At 53.2% G+C, this 27,279-nt stretch overlaps 1 protein-coding gene across 1 annotated transcript in view; it reads left to right on the forward strand.

Annotated features, from left to right (window-relative positions):
* The window catches only part of TMEM132C (transmembrane protein 132C), a 196,992-nt gene that overhangs the window by 84,530 nt on the left and 85,183 nt on the right, over nt 1-27,279 (forward strand). Inside the window, exon 3 of the mRNA XM_087857167.1 lies at nt 1,190-1,336. Coding sequence (XP_087713293.1) covers nt 1,190-1,336 — 147 coding nt within the window. The remainder of the gene's footprint in view (nt 1-1,189; nt 1,337-27,279) is intronic.

Consider the following 27,279-nt stretch of genomic DNA (forward strand, 5'->3'; position numbering starts at 1 on the left):
TCCTGGAGGGTGAGGGTCCAGCTTTGGGGACAGAGGCTCGGAATGTCAACGATCATATGCATAGGGTCACATCGTCTGTCTGTTTGCAGCAGGACAAGCCCACGCTCCATTCCCTGGGATTCCCTGGCCCCGGGCATAGTCCTGCACTCACCGCAGTGGGTGGGACCACCGATCCCAGGCCAGGCGACCGCGGCATCAGCCCTGCAGGCTCTCACTCTTCCTGCTGACCGCAGGCGGCTGCGTGTGCGAGTCCTGCTCCCGCGTCTTCTCCCGGTTCCAGAATCCGCGGCGGCTGTCTATCCTCTCCCATCCTCGTCTTTATGGATGGCCCTTGTGTTCTGCTGTGAGCGGGACTCGGGGAAGGGACAGGTGGCTGTGTGTGTCCCAGCCACTGTTCTGACGGGTCTGTTGACCAGGACGCTGAGGGTCACAGAGGCTGCGCCACGACCAGAACGTCGGTCCCAGAGGAGAGCTTTCTTTTTTCCAAGTCCTGACTTAGTGCCCTTGGGTCGGTGCCTGCCTGGAGCAGGCCTGGCAGTCCCACAGAGCAGGATGCGGGAATGTAGCTGTAACGCACACTGATTAAGTGCTTGTTGTATGCCTCATACTGCTTTAATCTCCATATGCGTGAATACATCCATCATTCAGCTTTATGAGCAGATCCATTACAGAGGGGGACTTGGGGCGCAGAGAGGTTATAGTTGGCCCGAAGCCATACGGTGACAAAGCAGCGAAACCAGAGCGTAAGCCTCGGCGGGGCTTCACCTCCCCGGGCACTCTCGACCCCCCGACCGACGAGCCTGTGTCTCGGGGGCTATGCTGGGCATTCTGTTTATCTGCATTCTTGGCTTCTCCCTCCAGACAGCACCCGCCCACCAGGTTCTGACAATCAGAAATGCCTCCCGACATGGCCACGTGCCCCCTGCAGGACGCTACCCACCACCCCGAATGAGAACTACTGGCCAAGGCAGGCCAATGCTCCCCTGAATGCTTTATGGGGCTGCTTCTCAGTTTAGGGGGTCCAGGGACCCTTCCCCTCTGGTGCCCTTCACCCGTCTCTGCACAGGCCACGAAAACGTGGACGATTGAACAAGGAGTGGTGGATCACAGCGTATTGATGCGTGGGCCCCTCTGCAAAGGCCAGGTCTTTAATGCTGTGGCTTTCTCTCGCCTGTCTTCGTGCCCGCAGAGCCAAGGTGAAGAAGGGGGTGAATATCTTGGGCACCCAGACCAGCGAGCCCCGGCAGTGGGACGTGAAGCAGGAGATGGGGAACGGCGGGAAACACGCCACCACCACCGTGCTGTGCCAGCGCCTGGGGTCCAGTGCACGCAACAGGTAAGCCCCGGCGACACGGTGTCTGCTGACCGGGCCACCACCTAGGAGGCTCACCTTACGCTTACATGCAACCGCTGCTTGGCTGTTAACCCCTCGGCCTGGAGATAAGCAGGCACTTCCATCACTGGCAGGACCCCCTGGGAGCTCCAGGTGGGACAGACATGGCTCTGGTTCCGAGTCTGTTCTTTGGGCTTTGGAGCGGAGGCTGGTTAGCGTGGCTGGCTCTGCCTCCGGGCCTCACGCATGCTCTCCCCTCTGGGCTCAGGTCCCCAGGCTCTGTCACCTCCCCTTGCCCTCCCTGGATTATCAGACGCTGCTTTCTTCCAAATGCACAAAGGGTGTGATGTTGTGCTTTATAATAAGAAATATGTATTTGGGCTTCATCCTTGTTCCTGTCACAGAGCTCTTAAAACCCTTTGAACTTCTTAAATCATGAGTGCAACAAAGGTGACTTTCCTTATGTTAATGAGGTGACTTTTGGAAAGCACCTGGGTCACCTGAACCCCACCCCCATCATCAACCTGGAGGGCAGAGGGGCTGGAGTTTGACTTCAGTTACCAACGGCCAAGGATGTGATCAATCTTACCTTCATCATGAGGCCTCCAGAAAAACCCCAAAGAATGGGTCTCGGAGAGCTTGCAGGTGGGTGAGCCCATGGAGACTCGGGGCGAGGGGCTCCCAGAGAGGACATGAGTGTCCACACCCTTCCCTGTACCCCACCCTGTGCGTCTCCCCATCTGGCTCCTCCTGAGTTAGGGCCTGTAACCTAGTAACTGAAGCTTTCTTTGAATCCTGCGAGCTGCTCACACAAATTAATCAAACCCGAGGAAGGGGGCACGGGAACCTCGGGTTTACAGCCGGTGGCTCAGAAGCCCGGGTGACAGTCTGCATCTGTCACGGACAGCTGCGGGGGGCTGGGCCGTCCTGTGGGACCGAGCCCCTCGCCCGGCGGACCCCATGCCCTCTCCGGGTAGACGGGGTCAGGGTCGCGTGGAACTGGAGGACGCCGGCTGGTGGGGGAGCGCGCGTGGTGGTGCGGGGAGAATGCACATGCCGGAGTTGGTGTCCGAATGGTGAAGGATTAGACCCCGTCTTCAGTGAGGACGGATTTAAGCACGGGGTGACCCTCAGCAGCTAGAGTATGTAAGGACGTGCTATGTGAGATTCTATGCAGACAGCTGGCTATTATGTAAAATAATTGTTCTCTGCATAAAAACACAGCACATACTCACTTTAGAGTATTTGTAAAGCACAGTTATAAGAGGGGGAGAAAGCCGAATAACGCATCAGTACTCTGCCACCCAAGGATAGACCCCGTGAACATGTTGGTTCATTCCCTTTGTGTGTTTTATGCACACAGTAAATGTGTAGTCGGTGTAATTATCTTACAAACCTGGTATCGTACCGTAATCTGTACACAGATTTTAAGGTACTTTCGCTTCTATTGAACACATTTTCTCCTGACATTAAATCGTCCTCAGAAACAGTTTAATGGCCTCACGGTATTCCGTCATATAGATTTAACGTTGCGTAAATAACCATACCCGTGTCCTCGGACGTTGCAGCTGTTCCTAGCTTTTATTTTTATAAGCGATGCAGCAGTAAACCGCCTTTCACATAAAGCTTTAGCCACTGCTCTTTTCGCTTAAGGTGGTTTCTTTAGAATCAAAAGGTTTGATCGTTTTTAGGGCTCTTGATACATTCTGTGTGTGTATTTTCTTGAAGGGAATAACTCTAAAGGAGAAAGTAAGTATCCCATCATCGGACACATTTTCCTAAGTGAATGCTGCAAGGCTGCCAGGAAAAAAAAATCCTGCAAATTCTCCACTTTGTTTAGAAACACCCAGTTCTTTGATCGTAAACCCTCTCTCCGCGGTCCTTCCTAGACGGGCAGCCAGCAAAACATCTGGTGTCCTGAGCCGCTTCCCGGTTCAAACACCAACCTTTCCCCTGATCAGCCCCAAGAAGGATGGCTAGTGTATCACATGGGGTGAGGGTTGTGTGTCCAAATGTTTCTGCTCGTGAAAAAGTGATCAGAAAGAAATGCACGCCAGGGTCCCCTGGTATCAGCCGGAGATCAGAGGCAAAATTAAATCTCCTGAACCAACTGCACCTAAAGTCTGACTAACACATGAGCCTCCTGTTGATTCGGCCAATAAGAGCGAAGGTTCATTAACAGACAGTGAAGTTACGCATGTGTCATTCTTCATGACCCAGTAGGGGGGACTCTCGGAGTGACGGAGGGGAGCCCTGGGGTAGCCCGTTCTCAAGAGTCTGCACGCAACCCTGTTTGCGCTGAGTCCCTGGGAGTCTGCTGTGGGCCCAGGTGTGTTTGCTGAGAGCGTGAGCTTCTGTGTTTTTGGTTGGGAAGCCTGTTTACCGGCACACCGCTGATGCGTCCCATGCTCGCTGCTCCTCACTGAGCTCTGCAGAGAGCCTTGGTGGGTCCCCTGGGGGAGGTGCTGTGCGTGGCTAGCTATGCACCAAACACTGAGTCAGATCCAGACACCCCCCCCCCCCGTCCAGGAACCCAAACGCCATGGAGACCTGGGACCAGAAGGACCCCAACTCAAATAACGGGGTTCATTGACAAGGAAGGTGCAAGTCCCCGGGGGGAAGGAGGGCTGCCTTCCTTCTGCCCGTAAAGGCCGAGCGCACTTGTTATCTTCCGCTGTGTGACAGATTACCCCCAAGCTTACATGTTCAGTGCACCACGCATTTATTATCTCACGGTTTCCGTGGGTCAAGATTCAGACTTACCCTAACTGGGGCCCCTTCCCCAGGCTCTGTCACCTCCACCAGGAACTGTGGTCTCATCGGAGGCTCCGCAGAGCCGATCCACTCCCAGGCTCGCGTGGTCATGGGCAGGATTCAGGTCCTCGAGGGCCATAGGGCCTCAGGCCTCAGTTTCCTGTTCCTTGCTGGGTGTCCTCCTCCCTCAGGTCAAGTCTGTGAGAAGGTGCTGGGAGAAAGGGAATGCCAGCAAATGGGAGTCGGGGTAATTGATAACCTCATCTTGCAAGTGGCATCCACATGCTCTTTCTGTATTCCGTTCATTAGAACCAAGTCTGCGCCGTGCTCAGGGGAGGGGAGTACACGGGACGGGGGGGTGCCTGGAGCTGGGGCTCCCTGGGAGTGCCAGGCTGACAGCTCTTCGGGGCCACGGAGGGCTTTCTGCAGCGGTGCCTGTGAGCTCTACTGGAAGGACGGGGGAAGGAGGATTTTCTGACAGCCTTGCAGGCTCAGACGGAGACCCAGCACTCTCTGAAATCAGGAGACCTCCCGCAGAGAAGGCGGGGGTGGCCTGGCTGCGGGTGACCTAGAAAGGACTTGCAGAGATCATGCCCGGAAGGTGGCCGGGCCACGAAATGGAGGGACGTGGATCCCAGGCCAGTGGCTTGACCTGGCCTTCCCTTAGCTGCGTATCTCGCGTCGTCCTCTTCAGACCGACTTGCCTTCTTCATTTAACTCAAGCCAGTTGATTCAGAGGGATGTTTTAGGCTCCTGCTCAGATTAGCCAGACGTGTCAGCTGCACTAAAAAGCAATGATCCTGGCTCATGCGATCAGAAGAGCGGTTTGTCCAAGGGCTGTTGTGGGGGACGCTGCCGATCAGCTTGGAGCACCGTACGGGAACCTCAGCAAAGAGGTGTTCACCCAAAGTCACGCCTCACCACGGACGCTTGGGCCACTGCTCGCTTCAAGTTCCTTTGAATCAACTTTAAATTGCTCTGGGTTTTTTTAAATTCACCTCTATTTTTAGTGATAATATGCTTGAAAGTCTACGGGTAAGGTATGTCTGCTAATTCCTAATGTGCGTTAAAATAAACATAAAACTATAAGATTTATTTTAAAGGATAATCCTCAGTGATTAGAACAGGGGCATAATTGATGCATATTCCTGTCATCGTGGGAGTACAGACAATGAATCTCCCGGTGTGGTACGTGCTGCCCACCGGCTTCCCCCTTCGAGCCCCCTGTCGCCTTGTGTGTACCTGATGGGCTGGGAGTCAGCTGGGGTGGCTCTAATGCCACAGAGGGGGCCTTAAAGAACGGACATTTATTCTCTCCTACTGTGGGGGCTGGAAGTCCAAGATCGAGGGGCTTTCTGGGCTGGCTTCTGGGGAGACCTCTCTTCCTGGCTTTCCTGCTGTGTCCACACGTAGCCTGTTGTCCGTGGGCCCTTGGGAGGTGGTGGGAGACAGAGAGCACTCTGGTGTCCATTCTTACAAGGACCCCTGTCCTATCAGATTCGGACCCCACCCTTATGACCTTAGTTCACCTTAATCATCTCCCTAATGGTCCCCTCTCCAAGTACAGTCAGTGAGGGGTTTGGTCCAGAGATGAGTTCCAGGGTGGGGGGACACAGCCAGTCCCCAGCAGCAGGCTTTGCTCTGACACCGTGCACCTGTGTCCTTCGGAGCATGGTCCTGGGCTCCTGGGCACGTCTGCCCACTCTCGAGACGGTTAGGAAAGCCTGAGAGTTCTCAGCTTCCGGGGGGGCAATCCTTGCACTGATGGATGGGTGCGGAGCATAAAAACCCACCCCCCTCTGCTCCAGGACAGACAACCCTCAGTTGTGATAAATGCTGCAGAGCTCCCCAGGGATCCGGGGAGGGTGGCACCTTTCTCAGCACATACCTTCCCTCCCGTGAACTGCTTTCCTCTTCCCCGCCCCTTACCTGCAGCGGTCACTTACACACGGCTCCACGGCTCAGGGTCTGCTTCTAACAAACCCAACCTGGGATTCTCAGAAACGTAAGGGTCCCTGCTTCCTTCCCTGGTGTAATGGCCTCTTACGTGTACAACTGGGAGGAAGACTTTGTTAGACAGGCTGTCTACCAAGGCCTGCTGTCGATGGAGCCCTTTCTGCCCAGAGCCTGGAACCTCCAGGCTTGGGGTCCTGCAGCCGTCGGTCTGCAAACCCTCAGATGCAAGAACAGAGTTGGCAGCTGTCCACACCCACACCTAATTGTGTTGCATTTCGCTTCTAACCCCTCGATTAATATTTTAGCAGTCTGAGCATCTCCGCAATCATGCAAACTCAGCTAACAACTCCCGGATCGTACTTCATACTCACAGGGTGTGAGGCCAACGGAGCAGTTAACGTTCTGTCCAGATCCCCCCACACCGGGGCCGTGAGTCGGAGCGAATCGAGCAGGAAGCAGATGTCTCTGGGTCCACAGGAAGAGGATGAAGGAGGCGGCCGGCCGGCCGCCACACAGGGCTGCCCTCCACAGTGCTTTTGATGAATGTTCCAGAGGGAGCATCTCCTGCTTGGCCTTTTATCTCCTCCCCCATTCTGAATCTTTCTTCAAACCTGGGTAGCAGGGCTGGCGTGAGCAGCTGGGGCTCGTCCAAGCAAGAACCTCATAAAGCCTGGGAGGTGACCCCCACCTGGAAGGAGGGCCTGGCTGACCGTGCCTCCCCTCGACCCCAGTACTGCACTTTTATCTGACAGTTTTACCTGACGCTTTCCCCACGCCTTCCTCTCTGCGGTTCAGGCTAATGAACCAGGTGTCTCTGTGTGTCTTTGAACTGTGGACATGCAGGGAGCTCCGCGTTGGGGAAACAGCCTCTGTGGCTGTGACAGAAGCTGGCTCCCCAGGGAGGGGTCCCCTGGTCCACCTAAATGACTGTCCCCTGAGCCTGACACACCACGCTGCCGTTCACTGCACAACTTCACTCAAATCGGTTCACTTGGGCATTTAAAATTTTTCCTATTGGGCTTTGTTATTGAAATATTGCTGTTATAATCTCTTCCAGGAAGCAAACATAGTATCTAAAAAGTAAAAATGTCAATAGCAGTAATACTCTGTATCCTTCACCGTGCTTGAGAGCATGAAAACCATACTCTGCGCGCTCCACAGTGCCCGGCTGGGACAGAAGGCCTGTCTACACTATTTAGTCAATCTTTTTCATGATTTCGCGAACAGAGTCGGCACGCCACTGGGCAGGTGAAGAAAGGAAATGAAGGCAGAGGGAGGAAGCATCCAACTGAGTATTTGTGCAAATGATAAGAAACAAAGTTTTCTTTTAAAATAACTTCCGTGTCTATAAATAAATGGAAACACTCGTGTCTGTTGCGTGAGTTAAAGGTGAGCGTAGACAGCTACTCTTCCGACATACGTAGCCTGCTGCAGGTGTCAGCGCCGTCTCCGCACCTGCTCGGGGGCTGGAAAGGGAGGGCAAATGTTCCACAGGCGTTAAAGATGCACTAGCTCCGAACCGAGACTTTATGTTGCATCCTCGTCTTTTTATTAGCCTGCTTTTCCTCCGTGCCCGTATGTCACTTTTAGCCTCGGAAAAACATACTCAAAAACGCATTTTGTAAACCCGTATTCCACACCTTATGTTCACTGTAACCGTTCTTGTGTGAGTAAGTATTTTTATACAGTTGGGACCAGACTGTGCCGCGTCTCCTTCTGTAAAGTACCGTTGCCAAAGCACCTGCCCCGAACCTGGTTATTTACATGGCCGGCCAACAAGTTATTCGGCGGAGGAATCTTAATTTACTGAGTTTGGGCTGCAGGGCATCGTGGTTGCTAACTTCTTCATAGAAGTAAACTGGCAGTGCACATCTGTACGCCTCTAAGGCCCCTCCCTAGCCACCCCCACACACTTCCTGGGGGGCAGCAGGGTCCCCTAGAGACTTGCAAACCTAGGCCGCAGATTTGGGCGCTGAGCCCAGTGGCTGCAGGCTGAGAGGCTGGCCACGTGGCGGAGCTCAGGCAGGGATGTCTGCGCGGGCAGCCGACGTGAAGGAGCCAGCCAGGTGAATGGAGGGGTGAGGCCTGTGTGCTGGGAGAGCAGGATGGAGAGCAGAAGAGAGTGCACCTGCCTACAGGGAACACAGACGTCTCCCTCTGGAGCCTTCCGGGGGGGGGGGGGGACGCTGGCCCCGTGTTGCCAGATCTCTCTAGAAAAGCTGAAAATCCAGACTGTCTCACGAAATCTCCCGGTTTTTAAACACTTGCTCAGGTTGTGCAGATCCCGGGAAAGGAATGTCGGTGAGTAACGTTGCTCACCGACAAGTGTGTCCACGCGGTAGCGGCCAGTCCGAGCCCACCACGCGGTGCACTTTGGAGGAAATCGCACCTGTGCGCTTGGAGGGGTTGGTTGTCTGTATCCTCAAGGGATAAAGTCTGCAGCAAAACAGCCGTCCCGGCCTCGACGTCTGCCTGTTGTAGAGGGACTTCGACGTGGGGCCAGCCCTTCGTCAGATTCAGCTTCGCCCATTTTCCCCACACGATCCCTCCTGCAGGTCATAGCGCACGTCCAGCAGATGTCTAAACACACGGCTGTCCTCCCGCTCCTTATTCTTGGTCACCCCGGCTCCCTTGAGGGGCAGCCCTACAGGGTACGTGCCTGTGGTCTGGTGTCCCTCATCCCTGCTCCCCTTGTCACCCAGCTTCTGCTCTGCGGGGTGGCAGGTCAGCCGGCGTCCTCCAGCTGGTCCAGACTGGAGACATTCTCTGGGTCTGTGCGCTTCCCTGGGCCACCAGCGGCCGCCCGCCTCGTGCTCCCCTCCCTCTGGAACAGCAGCTCCCGAGCAGCCCCCAAGCCCGTCAGGCTTCAGCTCGGCTGCAGGGGAGGCAAGTCACTCAGACAGGTAATAAAAAAATGGAAGCTTTTCAAAAAGCAAAAATCACAGAAAACAGTGACTAAAATGCCCATTAGTGTTCATTTACGCGGTCTCGACTGCAGACCTTATATTTGTGACTGTGCTCGGCTGTTTGTTTTTGGAGAATTCTGGAATATGAATGTTCTCATAGCTGCTTCATATAAACGGTCTCAGCAGAGCTCAGGGGACTGGTGCACCAAGATAATCTGCTTTTCCCTGAAGGAAATTGTCCAGACCGAGTCTTCCCCTGAAAAGAGATTTGAAGATACCGCAGAAAATATGCCAGGCAGATTTCTGCAAATGAAAATCTCCCAATCGGTGGCATAGGCGTGCACTCCAGGTCCCCAGAGGAAGAAGTCAGAAGTGTCGCCGTGCAGCTCACTCTACATGCTTGACAGTCTCACGTCAACACCTGTGCAGGAGACTTTCTTGATGTGCACATTGCATGTGTTCTCTTTAAAATGTTCCCTTCTCTCCCACGCTCAGCCTGCGCTGAAGGCTAAAGCCCAACACGGTTGAGGTTACTGATGTGTTCTGGCATGTATAGAAACTAAAGTTTCCCTAGAGAATTTGCTAGAAGCTCCTGCAAGTGGGAGAACAGGTAGAGAAGAAGCTTTGAGAAGCTCAAGAGAAGAGATGTTCCTGGAGACCAGAGGGCTGGCTCTGGCCTCAAACGTGGATCTGACGTCTACAGTGGCTGTTGGGTTGCTTCCATCTCATGGTGAAAACCGGTGGAGTCCAGCACCCACGGATTTTCATCCCATCAAGCCTGCCTACAGTGGAGGGAGCCAGCTTCCCCAGAGGAAGTCAGCTTCTATAGAGAAAGAGGAGACACTGGGAGCAAAACCATGGCACCTGGAAAAGACTTTGCAATGTTGGACATTCTGTGCCTGCCCCCCCACCCCGCTGCTTCCCCAGACCCCACACAGTGAATGCGGGTCCACTGTTTTCAGACGATGGCCCGGTGTATGAGAGGCAGCATTTTCCACAAATGTGTGCAATGGACCCGTTCTCAGTGTCCCCACCTGCACGGTCTTCTGGGTGTCACTGCTCACTTGTTACACGGTGGGGCCTTTGTCCTGCCCCTTGAAAGTGGGGAGACTTTTATGACTGGCTTCGTGTGAGCACAGGGGATGCTGTGTGCCTGGGAGAGCCGGCAGGCACGCGGCCCCACAGCCCAGAGGCCTCCAGTTAGCCCGCGAGGAGAGACCCTGGGGAGAACCCCTGACTGGGGAGACAATGGTATCCAGCCGGCCACCCTGCCAAGCCCTTCCAGGATTCTTGAATCACACAGACAGTAAAATGATTGCTTGGTGCTGCTAAGTTTGGAGGGCAGTTTAGGGCGCAGCAACATATAACCCGAACCCCGGCTGCCTGGAGGGTTGAAGTGCTCCCACCTCCCCCAGCTCCTCGGGACCAGGCCCGCGTTTGAACCCCGCTCTGTCTGATCCTGCATCTCCCAGCACCAGGAAAAGCTGCTGGAGTGCAGACGCGTGGCCCGGCTTCTCCTCGAACCGCAAAGGGCCCCTCCTGATGCCCAGCCCCTCACCAGCTGCAGAGGCTTACTTCTCAGCTCTGTGCAACCGAGCCTCCCTCAAGGCTTGTTCTGGCCCAAAGGGAGGATTTCTGTTTTCTTCCCTCTGCCAGAGGCTGACATGTGGTCCCCAGTCCAAACGGAAAATGTATAAAGTAAATCTGTCTCGGCATCTGTCCTGGGACGACTTACTGGGACACGTTAAGGTGTCCCTTGAGCTCTTGCCAGACCAGTCATTGACTGTACATACAGGGAGGCTGTGGCACCCATGCTGGACCATGGACCCGAGCAGGCTTTCAGACCCATCATCCCACCGCGGAGACACCCGCACAGTGTCCCCTGATGCAACCATGCCGTTGCTCGTCCTCAGGGAGCAGCCCAGCAGCCCCGCAGTGCCCCACGCTCTGTGCGTGACGCCCGACGTGCTTGGAGTCCTCCAGCCCCCACTGAGCCGCGCCCCCACTGAGCTGCGAAAGGCTGGCTCCATCCACCGGAACGCCTTCAAATTCAGGGACTTTTAGGGGCGCCTGGGTGGCTCAGTCAGTGAAGCGTCTGCCTTTGGCTCAGTGATCTCAGGGTCCTGGGATTGAGCCCCACATCAGGCTCGCTGCTCAGCGGGGAGTCTGCTTCTCCCTCTCCCTCTGCCGCTCCCCCTGCTTGTGCCCTTACTCTCTGACAAATAAATAAAATCTTTTTAAAAAATGGACAAGGCAGGAAACAACAAATGTTGGCGAGGATGCGGACCAAGGGGAACCCTCTTACACTCTTGGTGGGAATGCAAGCTGGTACACCCACTTCGGAAAACAGTGTGGAGGTTCCACGAAAAATTAAAAATAGAGCTTCAAACGTATTTCACTTTTTTAAAACTTTCATGTTTTTTTTCTGCCTGAATGGGAGAAGCTTTGCTCATGCAAGGCCTCCATCCCCAAGCATCCCATGAAGCAAAATGGTGCCATGAATAATACCAGGGCCTCTGGAGCCCATGGGCACCTTGGATCCTAGTCTCAGCTCTTTTCCTTGGGACCTGTGTGGTTTTGTGCAGTGAGTCCATTTCTTTGGGTCTTATCTGAAAATAGACTGATGAATAACAGTAGTACCTTTGTCATGGGGACGCGGGGGGTATTAACGGCGTCGGTCCATAGTCAGTGGTCACAGGGACTGTTGGCTCTTGTATTCTCCCCAGAGGGAAGCTTCCTTAAGTTCGTCCTGACATTTTCACACAGTGGCTCTGACTTCCTGGCATGGTAATTGTGACAAGGCACAGCACTCTTCCCCGTGGTGGTGCGTGTCGGTCACGGAGCCACACTGTCCGCTGGCCTGGACATCGTCCCCAACATGCCCCCAGCACTCGATCCTGCTCATCTCCCCCTCGTCCCCCCGCTGATCCTCTCGGCTCGCACCCCGCCTGGGGTTTCAGTAGCTGGTTGGCTCTGGGCTTCGCTCCCACCCTCAGGGCAGCCCGAGCGTATAGGGGATGGCGGAGACGGATGCCAGAGGGGCAGAGGGAGCCTCTGGGGACCTGCGGGCGAATGTTCCTTGCTTTGACTATTTATACGCCAACCCAAAGGTCGAAGGCTTGCTGTAATTTGTCATTTTACTAAGGCCCATTTTCCCCTTCTGCTTTTATTATTTTTTTGCTCTTAATTTATTTTTTTTTTGGAGGAGTGGGGGAGGAAAGGTAATGTATTCACACAGTTCCAAATGCAAAATGTAGACAAGCCCAGAGGCGGAAATCTACTCCTCCGCTTACCCAGCTCCCTTCCCGGAGGCCAGCGGCATCGGCCCTTCATCATCTACTTTTCCAAGACATTCTCTGCATATGAAAGCATGCACACGCACACACACACGCACACGTACTCATACACGCACGCACTCATGCACACACGCACACACGCATACATGCACACACGTACTCATGCATGCATACACGCTAATGCACATGCACACACATGTACTCATACACGGACACTCATGCACATGCACACACATGCACACTTACATGTACTCGTGCGTGCACACTCATACACACACATGCGCACATACACCCAACACGCTCGTACACACATGCACACACACTTATACACCTAGCATGCACACACATACATGTACTCATACATGCACACACTCACACACACACTCATGCACACACATATACATGCACACACATACATGTACCCATGCATGCATACGCACTAATGCACACACACATATGTACTCAAACACACACGTGTGCACACATACATGTACTCGTACATGCACACTCATACACATGCGCACAGTCATACACCCAACACGCTCGTACACACATGCACACACACTCATACACATGAGCACGCACACACGTACACGCACAGACTCACACACGCACACACACTCATACACATGAGCACACACACACGTACACGCACAGACTCACACACACGCACACACACTCATACACATGAGCACGCACACACGTACACGCACAGACACACACGCACACACACTCATACACATGAGCACGCACACACGTACACACACACTCATGCACACGCACACACACTCATACACATGAGCACGCACACACGTACACACACAGACACACACACGCACACACACTCATACACATGAGCACGCACACACGTACACACACAGACACACACGCACACACACTCATACACATGAGCACGCACACACGTACACGCACAGACACACACACGCACACACACTCATACACATGAGCACGCACACACGTACACGCACAGACTCACACACGCACACACACTCATACACATGAGCACGCACACACGTACACGCACAGACTCACACGCACACACACTCATACACATGAGCACGCACACACGTACACGCACAGACTCACACGCACACACACTCATACACATGAGCACGCACACACGTACACGCACAGACTCACACACGCACACACACTCATACACATGAGCACGCACACACGTACACGCACAGACTCACACGCACACACACTCATACACATGAGCACGCACACACGTACACGCACAGACTCACACGCACACACACTCATACACATGAGCACGCACACACGTACACGCACAGACTCACACGCACACACACTCATACACATGAGCACGCACACACGTACACGCACAGACTCACACACGCACACACACTCATACACATGAGCACGCACACACGTACACGCACAGACTCACACACGCACACACACTCATACACATGAGCACGCACACACGTACACGCACAGACTCACGCACACACACTCATACACATGAGCACGCACACACGTACACGCACAGACTCACACACACGCACGCACACTCATATATATTTCCTCCCCCACTTCAACTTTAAACAACATTCCTCTGTTTTCCACCCACCCACACATCTTCTAATTTTTCCATATCAATCCATGAAGCTCTTCACTGTCCTTTTAAAAGCATTTGCTTATTATGGCATAAAGCATCGATTACCTAAACCAACCCCTATTAACTGGCCTTTAGGTGATTCTGTCTTTTGCCTGGAGATGCTACTTTGATCAACGTTGTCCAAACACCATCTTGCGCTTTTGTGACTCTATCTGCGGGATAAATCCTGGAAATGTGCCAAGCAGAATGGCGTGGGCCTGTGTAAATGAGGACACTGACGTGTCAGCCTGCGCCAATCACGCCACCATCACCCTCGCCTGCACATCACTGACAAGCCGTCGGGCCTCTCGATGCTCCTGTTTTGTTTCCTCGTGGATGACCTGGCTAGCGAGTCACCTGAGAGCAGCCCTTAACATGGGAGTCATGGCTTGGATCTTTAGGGTGCCGGTCCCAGGCCACCCTGGGCCCTCCTGGGAAGGTCTGGAGTGGCATTTGTGGCCCCCGGACCTGCCGTGTTTCTGGAGTGTCTCCCTCGGATGGGGCTGTTTGGAAACACGTGCCGCGTGAGGGTCTGGCTGGGTCTCTTGTAAATTCTCACCTAAGCTGAGCTCGCTGTTGGTACTCTTGCCATCCATTCTTCTCAAAACGGCCCAAGTACTATATTCTCTTTAAAGCACAATCAGATCATGGAACTCCTTATTGGTCTCAACCTTCAGGGCTTCCCACCACACCCAGAATAAAACCCCAGCCCTTGACCGTGACCTCCAAGGTCCTCGGTGATCTGGCCCTGCCCACCCCCCTGATAAGACCCCTATGCTTCTCTCATCAATCACTGATCTTCCTTTACTTTGTCCTCTGGGAAGCCTGTCCCTTATGAGCCAAACTTGTTTCTGCCACAGGGCCTCTGCACCTGCCATTTCCTCTGACTGGACTCTTTGTATGAGTTGGTCATTCTAATCTTTAGGTCTTAGCTGAGATGTCGTATTCTCAGAGAGGCAGTCTGTGACCGTGCACACCGATCACCTGATTGACTTTCTTTCTGGAACTCACCAGCATGAAGTGACCTTGTTTGTTTACCATCCGTCCCTCCCCATGAGAATGTCCACGCCGCGAGGCCCTGCCCGTAGTCTTCACCTCTGTATTCTTATCTAGATCGGTTCCAGGCACAGAGAAGGGACAGAAATACTCACTGAGTGAACAAACCCATGAATGGCCTTTGCAGCGATATGTTGACTTGGGTTGTCTTGTCTGTGTTTTAGACGAGGGGTCAGGATCAGAGGGCCTTGTGTTAAGAATGTGAGAGGGTTATTTGAATGACTTGGTGAATGAACGATGCTCGTTACGCTATGTTGAGTTAGAGCGTGTCACCCCATTGTGGAAATGAAGACATACTTTCAGGGAGTTTGCATGTGCTGGAAGGATGGCCTCCTGGGGTACAGTGAGGGGCACCCCGAGGCTTTGGGAGGGGCGCACAGTGGAAACCAAGTCCACCATTGTGTTCCGATGCTGCTTCCCCGCCCCCCGCCATGCACCTGCCGTTCCCTCCAGTTCTCATCCTCTCCAGGGCTGGAATAAAGGACAGGGCACACAGTGTGCACCAGTGAGGGATGCATGAAGCCATTTGTGTGCCTGTGTGGAGCAAAGCACTGTCGGACAAACAGACGTCTTGAGATGGCTTTCCAGCTGGCAAGGATTTCGTAGTTTCACCCAAGACTGAAACTTGTTGGTCAGGAGGAAATATATCTCAGCTTCATCTTGATACTTCATGCCGGGCCGGCACCCGGAGCTCAGACACTGCAGGGAGCAGGAAGGCTCTGGCTGTTCCCCCCCAAGCTTGGAAGTAGCGAGTCTTCCCTTGAAAGCCCAGGCCCCTTGTCTCCAGCGCGGAAACCCCTGGGGGCTGCGCGCGCTCACAGGATCCAAGATGGCGCCGCAGCCCACAGAAGCCCAGCCCAGGGGAAGGCGGAGAGGATGGAGGGCCGGGGATCCAGCCCATGAGACCCGGTTCCTTCTTTACCTGAAGAACAATGGGAAGGCTTTAAACTATTTTAAGCAGGATGGGGCACCACACATCTATGTCAACAACATTGCTGGTGAATAACAGAAAACAGACGGGGTGGTCCGAGAAGACACACGTACAGCAGCCCAAGGCGAGGAGAGAGGTCTGGGCTAGCCACCCCGGGCTTCCTGCACGCATCCCCGCACGTCCGGCCCTCCTCTCCCGTCTCCTCTGCCACTGTCGTGTCGACAAGCACCACACGTCCTGAAATGGCAGCTCAGCTCCCCGAGTTGGCCAGACACTTGAGGCCTTTGTTCAGGACGAAATGCAGCAATACTCCTCGGAGGAAAAAAAACAAGAGTGTGGACGAGAGGCAGCCTCTTAGCCCCGAGAGGTTATTCTAATAGCTTTCAATGGGTCCTTCAGACCCCTGACTTGGTTCTCTTCTCAAAGACCCGGGGACAGGCTGTTCTGCGGGCTGTTCTGCCTGCCTTTCCTGGCCAACCTAATACCTTTTTCCTTTCCGTTTCCCACAGCACATTAATTCTTCATAAGTGGTCCTTATTATTCCTTACTTGTTCCGTCTTGGGTGCCGTATTTCCTCGCCAGCGGCGTGTGAACTAGGCCAGCTAACCGGCACGGACACCTCATCCATCATGTCTTTAATTCTCCACCTTGGGAGGAAGCGCTGCGGCTCAAGTTAAAGATAAAGCCAAGGCACCTTAATACTCCGCCGGCTCCTCACGTTTCTGCACAGGGGAGCAGACGGTGTTCACCACGCAGGTGCAGCTGGCTCAGGCCACAGCGTCCACAGCTGGGACGGAGACCCTCCCCAAATCCCTGATTGAGCAACGTGGAAGTCGCTTTCTCTTCTGTCTCATGTTTGAGCTCGTGAGGCAGCTGCTGTCTGCAGAGGCGTGTGTAAGCCACGAAGTTTGGGAGTTAATTTGTGGCCTGGTAGCAGACACCGCACGCAGTGTTCTTTCCGGCACTCCAGGATTGTTCGTATGAACGGCTAAGATTAAAAATGATACTGGGGAAGGTACGTACATTGTAAGACCTAGAAGTTCCTCGTGACTTTATGGGGCTTTCTCGTTTTCAACGGCAGCTCGATGGATAAATTGAATTCGATCATCATAGCAAAGCTTCGAGGGTAGGATAGGGTCCTGGATATCGTCTTCTTGTTACAGGTGAAGAAATTGAGATCCAAAGGCATTCGAAGTAATTGGTCCAAAAGCACCTGGCAGGTTAAGAGGAGCAAATTTTATTCTACCTTTGAAGTCTTTGTTCTTTCCAAGAAACTCATCACCTCTTTGGGGATTCCTCTTTGCAAAACTGAGAGCAAAAGTTTGGCCATGACTTGGCTGACCCCTAAGAACCACCTGAAGGTCAGAGATGTAGCATAACCTGAAGAGATAAAAGTTGTAAAGAAATCAATAGCCACCTGTGATCTTTCAGATTCCCTGCATTGTGGGTGTTCAGGTTAAAGGAGGCTGCTAGACAAGGTTGAGTAAGAACAGGGGTCTAGTACAGAGAACAATGACTGACACTTTGTATGCATATTTCTGACAACTGTATTTTGGGGGGAGTTTTTCCTAAGGGATTTGTTGAATTTTTGGACCGGAACACATTGTTTCTTTCCACATTCTATTTAAATGTGTTGGATCAGCTCCTCCGTTTCCTGAAATTCTGAAACATTGTTAGCCCTGCCTCTTGCAAACATACCACAGGGACCGACCTGGAATGCTGGTGCTCACTTTTGCTTCCCCAGTCTAGAGCACGTCAGGCTCCCACAAAAAAAAAAACCCATGATATGATTTCTAAGGATGAACAGAAGTAGGATGCTCTTCTTGCCTGACGGTCATCTTTGTGCCTGGACCTTCCATGTAGGAGTAGGGGGAAAGAGAAAGCCACACCGCCGGCTGGGCTGCCATGTCATGTCGGCAATACCTCAGTATGCTTCAGCGTGCAGACCCAGAAATCAGACGTCCAGTGCATTCCAACACCTCGCCTTACTGACGGGACGTTGGCAGGTTGCCGAACTTCTCTATGTCTCGGGTTTCTCATCTGCAAAACAGGATGACGATCGTAGCATCTCCCTCCTGCAGTTGTTGTTTTAAGATTTTGTTTATGTATTTTTGTGTGAAAGAGAGTGAGCGAGCAGGAGGAGGGGCAGAGGGAGAAGCAGGCTCCCCACTAAGCAAGGAACCAAACTTGAGGCTTTATCCCAGGACCCTGGGATCACGACCTGAGCCGAAGGCTGACGCTTCACCGACTGAGCCCCCCGGGCGCCCCTCCAGCAGTTGTTTTACACCAGTGCGAGGCATGCATTAAGTATTAAAGTGTTATTACTGGGGTTCCTGCTGCTTTGGGGGTTGCGAGGACAACAACTGGATACTGTTTGGGGAGGGGACACAAATCAGATGGATGTGTCATTTGAAGAGCAAATTCAGTTCATTGACTCTGCAGAAGACATCCAATCCTAGTTCCAGATCTTCTCGGGAAGACTCAAGCATGGCTTGACCTCTAAGACCCTTCCCCAAGTCAGAACAGTATAACGCCTCCTTCAGGGAGCGGTCCATCCAGACCTGGCTTTATCAAAAATGTTCTTTCAATTCAAGAGAGAGAAGAGCCAACCCAGACTGAACTGAGAAAAAGAAAAAAGAAGAGAAACAGAATGCTAGGAGTCAACTTGCGTCCACACAAGGTGGGGGGGCTTCAAGTGATGTCAACTGAAAACGGCGTCCTCCGTTTGAAGGTGTTCGGTCCATCCCTGCTTCCCTCAATGGAAGTCATTCTCACATTTCATGCTGGCACACGATGGCCGTGTCACCTTCAGCTTCATGACTTCCCAGGGTCCAGTCTAGCAGCAGAGAGAAGCCATGTTCCTACGGCCAGGTCAAAGCTCCAAGGTCCCTTTTGACTTTTCTGTCCCGGGCTGAGCACCTGCGTGTGAGCCAAGCTTGGTGCTTTGTGGCTGTGCCTGGCTTGGACTGGCGACGCTGCTGTCATGTGCCATACTTCTGGCCTGCGTCTGCGTCACGTGCCCCGGGAGGCAGGGATGGGAAGAATCCCGAGTTGAAAGAAGCAGGAACCAACATCCATCACACAGCCCTTCCCAGGCTGAGACCACAAACAAAGACATTTCAGGAAGGGTCGGATTGAGGGAAAAGTGATGCTGGGGATGTCTTTGCTAACCAGTGTGCGTGCTTCATTTCCTTCTGGAAACATCCCTTACTAATGCCATCTTGCAGTCCTGGAGAACAGTGAGTCCTTGCAACAACAGACCAAATGCCTTTCGTGGAGTGGCCCCACTTCACGATAAAGACCTTTAGTGTAACTGTTCGTGGAAGGGCAGTGGGTTCCCGTGAGCAGGGCGCGTCCAGTGTATGAAAGAGAAGAAAAAACTATCGATGTGCTGGCTTCTGGCTTCTCCCCAACGGCTCTATTATTCATGCTCACACCTTCTTCCACAAAGGGTTTTTGGTGGTTTAGAATATTCTAGGAAGCCAAGACAAACCTCCAGCAAATCATACTAGCACATACTTTGGCGGTACATGCCACACACCGGGCATTTCTCCAAGTTCTTTATACACCCTCTCTGAATGTCCACATCCCTACCAGGTAGCTGCTGTGACAATTATGTGTGGTCTACAGATGGGACCCCCAAGCACACAGAGATGCAGAAAATCCCCGGTGTGCACAGCTGGTGAGCACTGAGCGGGGACTTCAGCCCGGGCGGCCCAGCCCGCAGTCCAGTGCTTCCCCACTCGCGACACTCGCAAGGACACGATGAAGGAGGGAAGTGGGGTCAAGGCCAGAGTCTGCTTAATACGCGAAACAGATGCTTTGCAACTCGGGACCCTTGCTGGGAGTGGCCCCGATGCGCCCCTCAGGCTTCCCGCAGCCCCGGCCGGCCGGCACTCCTCCCGGCCGCGAGATACGAAAGCACCATCTCTCTGAGAAACGGAAACAGGCGGCCCCGAGAAAACACAGTCCAGGTGAGACCCGAAAGGAATTGTGACGGGGTGTGACTCCATGCAACGTGCTGCTGCGTGTACTGTGATGCATCCCTTCATCACCTATGCATCCAGATGCTTCTCTGTGCCCGACACGCACTCCCCCAGGCCGGAGAGCGCCGGGGAGACTGAGACCTTTCTCTCTCGCGGCTTACCATCCAGGGAGGATGGAGCAGAGGGGCTAGAAAGGGCAGAGAAGACCGCGTGTGCCGTGCCAGGAGGAGGTAGACATGATGAGGGATACTGAGGCAGGGCGTGGTTGGGCTGGTAAGCCAGGTCCCCTTGGAGCAGGTCACATGCAACACCTGAAAGAATCTGGAGGGAGTCTCCTGGCTCCGTGGGGAAAGGGCGTTCCCAGCAGAGGGACAGACGGGAGGAGAAGTTCAAGGTCAGAAGTTCAAGACGGGAGAGTAGGGCCCATTCATGATGTCGTCAGTCAGGACAAGCGTGTCACAGGCTTGGGGGCCTCTTTTCTTTGCAGCCTCCTCTCTCCAGCAAAACTCAGTTCAAGTATGGCTTTTATTCCTCCTGTCTTACAAAGACGGGGTGTTAAAAGCACTAAAGACCTCTTAAACGGGGGGAAAGAGAAGGGGCTTCCACCTACCTTAACCAAAGTGCACGAGTGCGTGTATGTGTTTCTAAGAACGCGTGTGAAAAGAACAGGACGGAGGATTTCCTGTCCAAGGAGTAAAGAGAAGAGCAGGGAGCGGATGGAAGAGAAAAAGAGCACAATTTCTATTTTGCATTTATGCCATCAGCTTTTTATTAGCCAACTGACACCAAGACAGAGCCCAGTCCCGACGCAGCTTGTGCAGGGAGGGGTAAAACCTGACAGGTAATTTGGTGAATCAAGCCAGTCAGCAACCATCTGTTGAGAATGATAATGTTCAAGGGGTTTCATTGTTTCCATGAAAACTTACTTACGCTGGGCTCGGATTAATTTTTCATTGTCTCCAGTTAAACGAGGATTGCTTACACAGCTGCCTCAAATAGAACCTTGATTGCACGCCGTCTTTTGCCAAAATCATGAAAGACCGGGGGGGAAAAAAGAAGTTAAGTAAAATCAAAGAGTAACTTCAGACGTAGTGAAGTCACTGCCGCCCCTCGGAGCCCCTGGACTCTTTCCTCGTCCACCACATTCCCTTTTGATCAGCACTCATGCTCTTTGATTATCATGCCATTCCCATGAGCGGGGAAGGCGGAGATGGATAGAACCTGGCCATACCAGGCAAAATTAGGACAAAGCATCCAAGCCAGAGTGAATCCAGCTGGGGTTATTTTCTCGTTGTAAAGCCCCTTAGCACCAACGAGGACTGGACGGGTGCAAGAAGGAAGATGCCAGGACGGGGGGACACATGCGCATGAGCACACACGTGCACACACATGCACACCACGGTCACGCCGGAGCTCGGCCATCCACGGGCTTCTGTTGTCGGTCCCTTTTGCAAACAATTAACACCACGTGAGCACATCCGTGGGCCTCCACACACCCTGTTCTTACATGCGTGTCAGGAAAGAGCCGGCCTGATGAATGAGGCTGGGGTGACATCTCCTTCCAGAGCCTAGTCTGTGTCGCCCTCTTTTTCTGGGCACGTGCAGCCCTGGTGGATGCCTCAGGGGATGCTGTGAACGGAAACCAGACCACGGTCGCCAAACCAGAGAGCGTGTGTCCCTCTGACGCCGGGTCTGGCCCACTCAGGCAGAGGATGCGTTCCCCAGTGGTCCTTACCCGTGTTCATTATTTTAAGCCCAGCCATTCGCAGTATCTGACTCGTCCCTGAGACCGTGTGTGCCTGCGGCCCCTTTCCTAAGGGGTCAGTGGGTAAACAGTGGGCAGGGGCAGCGGTGACGTGTGGTGACATAGAGGACAGACACCTGCCATCACAGTTTCCTGAACCATACCTACCACTCTGTATGTCACACCTGCAAGATGAATTATCTTCAAACTGGAAGTTTGTATCCCTGGACCAATGTCTCCCCATCCCTGCCCAGCCCCTGGCAACCCTCACTCTACTCTGTTCTTTTGTTTTTTTTTAAAGATTTTATTTATTTATTTGACAGAGATAGAGACAGCCAGCGAGAGAGGGACCACAAGCAGGGGGAGTGGGAGAGGAAGAAGCAGGCTCATAGCGGAGGAGCCTGATGTGGGGCTCGATCCCACAACGCCGGGATCACGCCCTGAGCCGAAGGCAGACGCTCAACCGCTGTGCCACCCAGGTGCCCCTCTACTCTGTTTTTGAGTTTTCAATTGTTTTTTTACATTTCACATGTAAGTGATATTAGACAGTATTTGTCTTTCTCTACCTGACTTACGTAAGCCCTCCAGGTTCTTTGTTGTCACAAATGCAGATTTCCTCCTTTCTCACGGCCGAGCAATGCTCCGTTATGTAGACAGACCACAACTTCTCTATCCATCAGCCACACAGACTTGGGCTCTTAAGCCCATTCTTTACTGCTGCTTTTTGCTTTTGGGAGAAAAAAAACTGGCAAACGAAGAGGGGGGACAGCGCCATGTCCTCCCAGAGGTTGTGGCCCTGGCCCCATGTGGAGTGCGGGGCACCGGGGGACACCCCCGCAGCAGGGTTCTTCCTTCCCAGGCGTCATGGGAACCAAAGCTGTGTTTCTGTGAAGTAATGCACTGAGCTCGCGGACGAGCATCTGTCCCCAAGCTGGAAACATGCCTCTTGTAAGCTAATTGGCCCATAAAGGGATTGAACCGTGCCTCTGGGCACCGCTCACTCCGCTCTTACTAACTCAGCTCTCCACTCTGGCCTTTCCCTCCTGAAGTGGCTATTGATCTTTTAAAAGTTTTATGATCTCATCTTGGGGTTACAAAGAGAGCTGTCGCCTTGACTTCCCCTAGGGTATGGGATGAGTCCTCATTCCCCCAGCTAAGCAGCTCTCTGCACTCAGGGGCCCGTCCTCACTGCCTCGTTCAGAGCCTTGAAGTCCCGCCTCCCTCACAGCTGCCCTCACACGGCTCCGCGGGGCCCCGGGTACCCGTGGCAGAGTCCCCTAAATGCCATTCATGATTTTTGCCATATCCGCAGATCATAAGTACTATTACTATTCAGTGCTTTATATGAAAGTCAGCTTGTCCTTTTTGCCACTTCAGTAAATTTGTTTCAAGGGGAAACTTTGTCATTACTGAATATGAAAAACCCAGTATCGTTTGCCATAAATAGAAGGGAAACATACAAGTAAATGCAATTAAATGCTTGGTCCAGAGCCCACTTCTCTCCACTCCAGTGGAGCCTTGGGACCCTAAAAGCTTCCCCTCCTCCTCGCCGATGCCCCAAGAGAGCTTTCATCTTAATCCTTCTCTTTTGTACGAACAGAAGGATGCATTTGAAATTGGAATGTAGGTCGAGCCTTGAAGCCAGGCAAGCAAGCTGCTGCACGCACAGCCCACCGTGCGAAGTGTTGGGCGATCGGATGGCCGTGTCTGGCCCTGACATCCCAGGCCCCCATGAGAAGGCCACAGCCAACAAGTGAACATGAACACTTACCCTCTCCTTCGCCTGCCCCCCCCTCCGGCCTCCTTGGGTGTCCACTCAGGACTTTGCTCATCCCGCTCCCCCACTCTATTCCTTCTCTTCCGCACTCATCCAAGTCCCTCCTCCCTTCCAAGCCTACCTCTTACCCGATTACTTTATCAGATGCAACTTCTTTCCCAAGTAGATCCTTCCCTCCGATAAAGCTTACCTGTGGATGGGAAATTGTAAGGTGTTTTTTGTTGTTGTTGTTTTGTTTTTAGTGTAATAAAGACAGGGGTACCTAGCTGGCTTGGTCGGTAGAGCATGTGACTCATAATCTCAGAGTCATGAGTTCAAGCCCCACATTGGGCGTGGAGCCTACTAAAGGGGAAAAAAAAAACTAATAAAGATGGTTATAATTAGGAAAGCAAAAGGCAAAAGCAAAACATAAAAAGCATTACTCCACATGGAAGTGACTGGGGATTTTTATATTTAGGGGGTTATCCATAGCACCCCTCCTTCCAAAAATGACATCAGTTCCCCACGTCCCTTCAGGAGAATGCCAGCACTCCAAACAACCAAACGAGCAAGTGAACAAACACACTTCTCCAGAGAGAGATGCATTCCCTGCAGGGAGGTGGGGAGTGGTGCCGTCTCGTAAGATCAGGACCGGAGGAGGGGCTCCCTCGGCCCCCGGAGTGGGTCTGCCCACTGACTGGCTGGCGGGCAGGTGCCCAGGAAGGACACTCCCTGCACGTCTCCACCTACGCTCCGGCTCGGCTCACGCTGCACGCACACTGGCCGTCGCTGACACAACGCTCCCGCTCAGACGTCTTCCCTTCAGTATGTATCGATCAGAAGGATCGATAGGGGGGGTGGGCGCTCGAGAGCGCTCCCTATCAGCAACTTAGTACTCTAAAATGTGTTGGAAAACTGCCGCTTTGTGCAAGAATGCTGGGGCAGGGAGACATGACAGTCCTCTTGCCTGACCACTCCTCCACACGAACACCTTGACCCTTGGTTCTCTAGTCACAGAAGTTTGGGAAATCATGCAATTTATACCCCCTTTCTTGGAGCATCCTGGGCACACGACACGGCAAGGCTCTGATAAGTCCCATAGCAAGGAAGTTTCTTGCTTCCCAAATGTGTTGGGTGGCCGAATCGCTGGCCCAAGGGTACACCCAGAGAGCCCACTGAGAGAAACGATGCATTCACTGTTTGCTCTGCACTGCCCTCCATGCAGGGCAGGTGAGAGAGATGGACGAGAAGCCAGCACCTGCCTTCAAAGGGCTTAGTCAGCGGGGAGGTGAGGCAGCATGGTACCGACCAAAATCAACCAGGATGACTGTCCCGATCCACGGGGCTGCACAAATCCAAAGGGAGATGAGGATGGTCCGGGTGCAGTCAGGGAAGGCTTCCTGGAGGAACTGTAACTAGTCCAGGCCTGGATGTGCAGCTTAGATTTAGGTGAAGAGGAAGGGGAAGGCCAGAGGAAGGCCAAAGCTCAGGCAGAGACCACAAAGCACTGCCTTCCAAGCAGAGGAAAGATGCCACAGGCGAGAGTTCAAAACCCACCGTGTGCAGAGGACTAATCTCCACGAGCCTCGGCTCTCTGGTCTGCAGAACGGAGTAACACTGGGGAGAGCTGGTGGAAGGATGAAAAAGTTCCCCCTAAATGTCCTGGCCCAGATTCGTCTGACTTCCCCTGAGCCCGGTGACAAGGAGCCCAAGCTCTCAGTCCAAACTGGAGAATGGGACATCTTATTAATTCCATGCAGAGGTTTTTAAATCAACACATTCTGCCGAAAGAATCGAGGTTTCTGAAGTCTGTGGGTAAGGACAGGGGAGCACCCCACACGGCACCCGTGCACCGGGCTGGACACGGCGGCGTGGTGTTCTCGAGAGCACCCACCCCTCCCTATCAGCACGGACGCCCCCTCGTGCACCTGCCTGGTCGCACTTGCTTCCGGGACTTCCTGCAAAAGCAGCATGTCTCAACTCTGGCTCTCCTGACCCCCCGGGCCAGGATAATTCTTTGCTGCGAGGGGCTATCACGAGCCCTGTAAGATGTTCCGCAACCTCGCTGGCCTCTACCCCCCGAGTGCTGAGAGCACTGCCCCGCCCCAGTGGCGACAACTGAACATGTCTCCAGAGATCTCCAAGTGGTTTCCTGGGTGTGAGGGCAAACTAACCCCTGGTTGAGAACCAGTGCTTTGCACCAAACACCCTCCCACCTTCCAGAAGCGGAGGGTACTCTTGAGAAGCAAAGGGAAGTCAAGTTAATGGGAGAAGCCGTCAGGGCTCTGGAGCATCAGGGATGGGGGCAGATACAAAAGCATTACAAGTGAGCAGTGTGGACGCGGGCCCGTGGACGGGGCGTGCAGACTGTCCCCCGACAGCGCTGTTGGGGTCCCCGTGCCTGAAGCTTGTTTTCTTCCTTTCTAAACTGCTCTCGAACAAAAGAAATGTTTAAATTGCAAATCACAGCGAGCTCTGAAACACAGCCAAGCCCTTGAGCAAATGTGCAGCCTATGTGGGCGACGGGGCCCCTCGCAGACCGCTGCTTCCCTCGGTGAGAGGGGAATCCCTCTGTCGTGTGTTTGCAAAGGGCACTTCGCATCAGTGGCTCGTGGGATGGTCCATAGCTCACTCTGAGCTCCCTGTGGAGAGGGCTGACTCTCACCATGGCAGTTAGGGAAAAATCCCAGGCTCCTCGAATCTGAACCTCTTCCCCAGTCTTCAAAAATGTGAAGTTCGCCGTTACAATGACCAGCCAGGATATTAGACACATCTGAGACCCAGCTGGAGTGTATTTCGGGGCCAGGCAGCTGATGTCAATTTTCCCGACTTCTCATCTTCTCTTTTTACTGCGTTAGCCGGAGGGGACTCTGCTTCAGGGCGATCCGAGTGGTGCCAAGTGAGAAAGGACACGGTTATGAGGAAGTGGAGAAAACAGATGTTTTATTCACATTCCCCGAAGAGATGAATCGGGGGTGGTTCCGTGCCACTGAGGAAAGCTGGCAAGACGGGGCGCTGTGAGCCGAGCGGACCCAGGCACCACCTCCGCCCTGTGCTCAGCAGCCACGAAGACACGTGGCCAACGGGGTCCCAGGCATCGAGGGGCAAGGATTAGCGCGGCCCGACCCCAGGCCTCGGGGGCCACAGGGATTTGTTGGGGACCCAGGGATGGAAACAAGAGGTCAAAGGTATTTGCAGCCCAGGTAACAGACGTGGAGCTGTATCAAAAATAAGAAAAAGAGAAACAATCCAATTGAAAACAGGGAAAGAGTATGAACAGGGTATGTGCCGAAAAGGAAATCAAAGTGGCCAGTAAACTCAAGGGAAAGTGCTCAGCTTCCTTGGGAACTAGAGAAAGGCACCTGGAAACAAGATCTTGTTTCTCACCCATCAGACCAGTTCAGTTCAAGCCTTTGAAGATCTCTCATGCTGGGGGTGTAGGAAAAACAGACTCACGCACCCCCTGTGGGACTGGAAGTTGGTACAGACTCTTTGGAAAACAACTTGGAATTTTCTGTTCAGTGTGTAAGTAAGCGTCCAACTCTTAGGGGCAACACTTCTACTCGCTAGTGGCTACCCTGGAGAAGTCACAGGAGACATCGAGACTTGACTCATCGAGGCTTTATTTGTAAAACACGGCAAACAGCCCAAATGTTCATCACCAGGGAAATGGCTAATTAAACCCGTGTATACTACTGACTTCCAAACATCTGCGATTTTGTGTCTCTAATTAGAAATCACTTTTGAGCAATAGTAGTACCATCGGTTAGGCGAGGAGAGATCCTAAAAACAAGTACTGAATGCTGGAATGTGCCGAGGGTAAAAGTGCAGAGAAAGGGTCACCGTTCGCTGGTGCTGCGGGGGGGGGGGGGGGGGGGAGTTGTTTTTCTACCTTTTATACTTATTTCGCTCTGTT

This window comes from Ursus americanus, chromosome 30, assembly GCF_024610735.1.
Source record: "Ursus americanus isolate L20-20 chromosome 30, mUrsAme1.1.p, whole genome shotgun sequence".
In the NCBI taxonomy this organism is placed as follows: Eukaryota; Metazoa; Chordata; class Mammalia; order Carnivora; family Ursidae; genus Ursus; species Ursus americanus.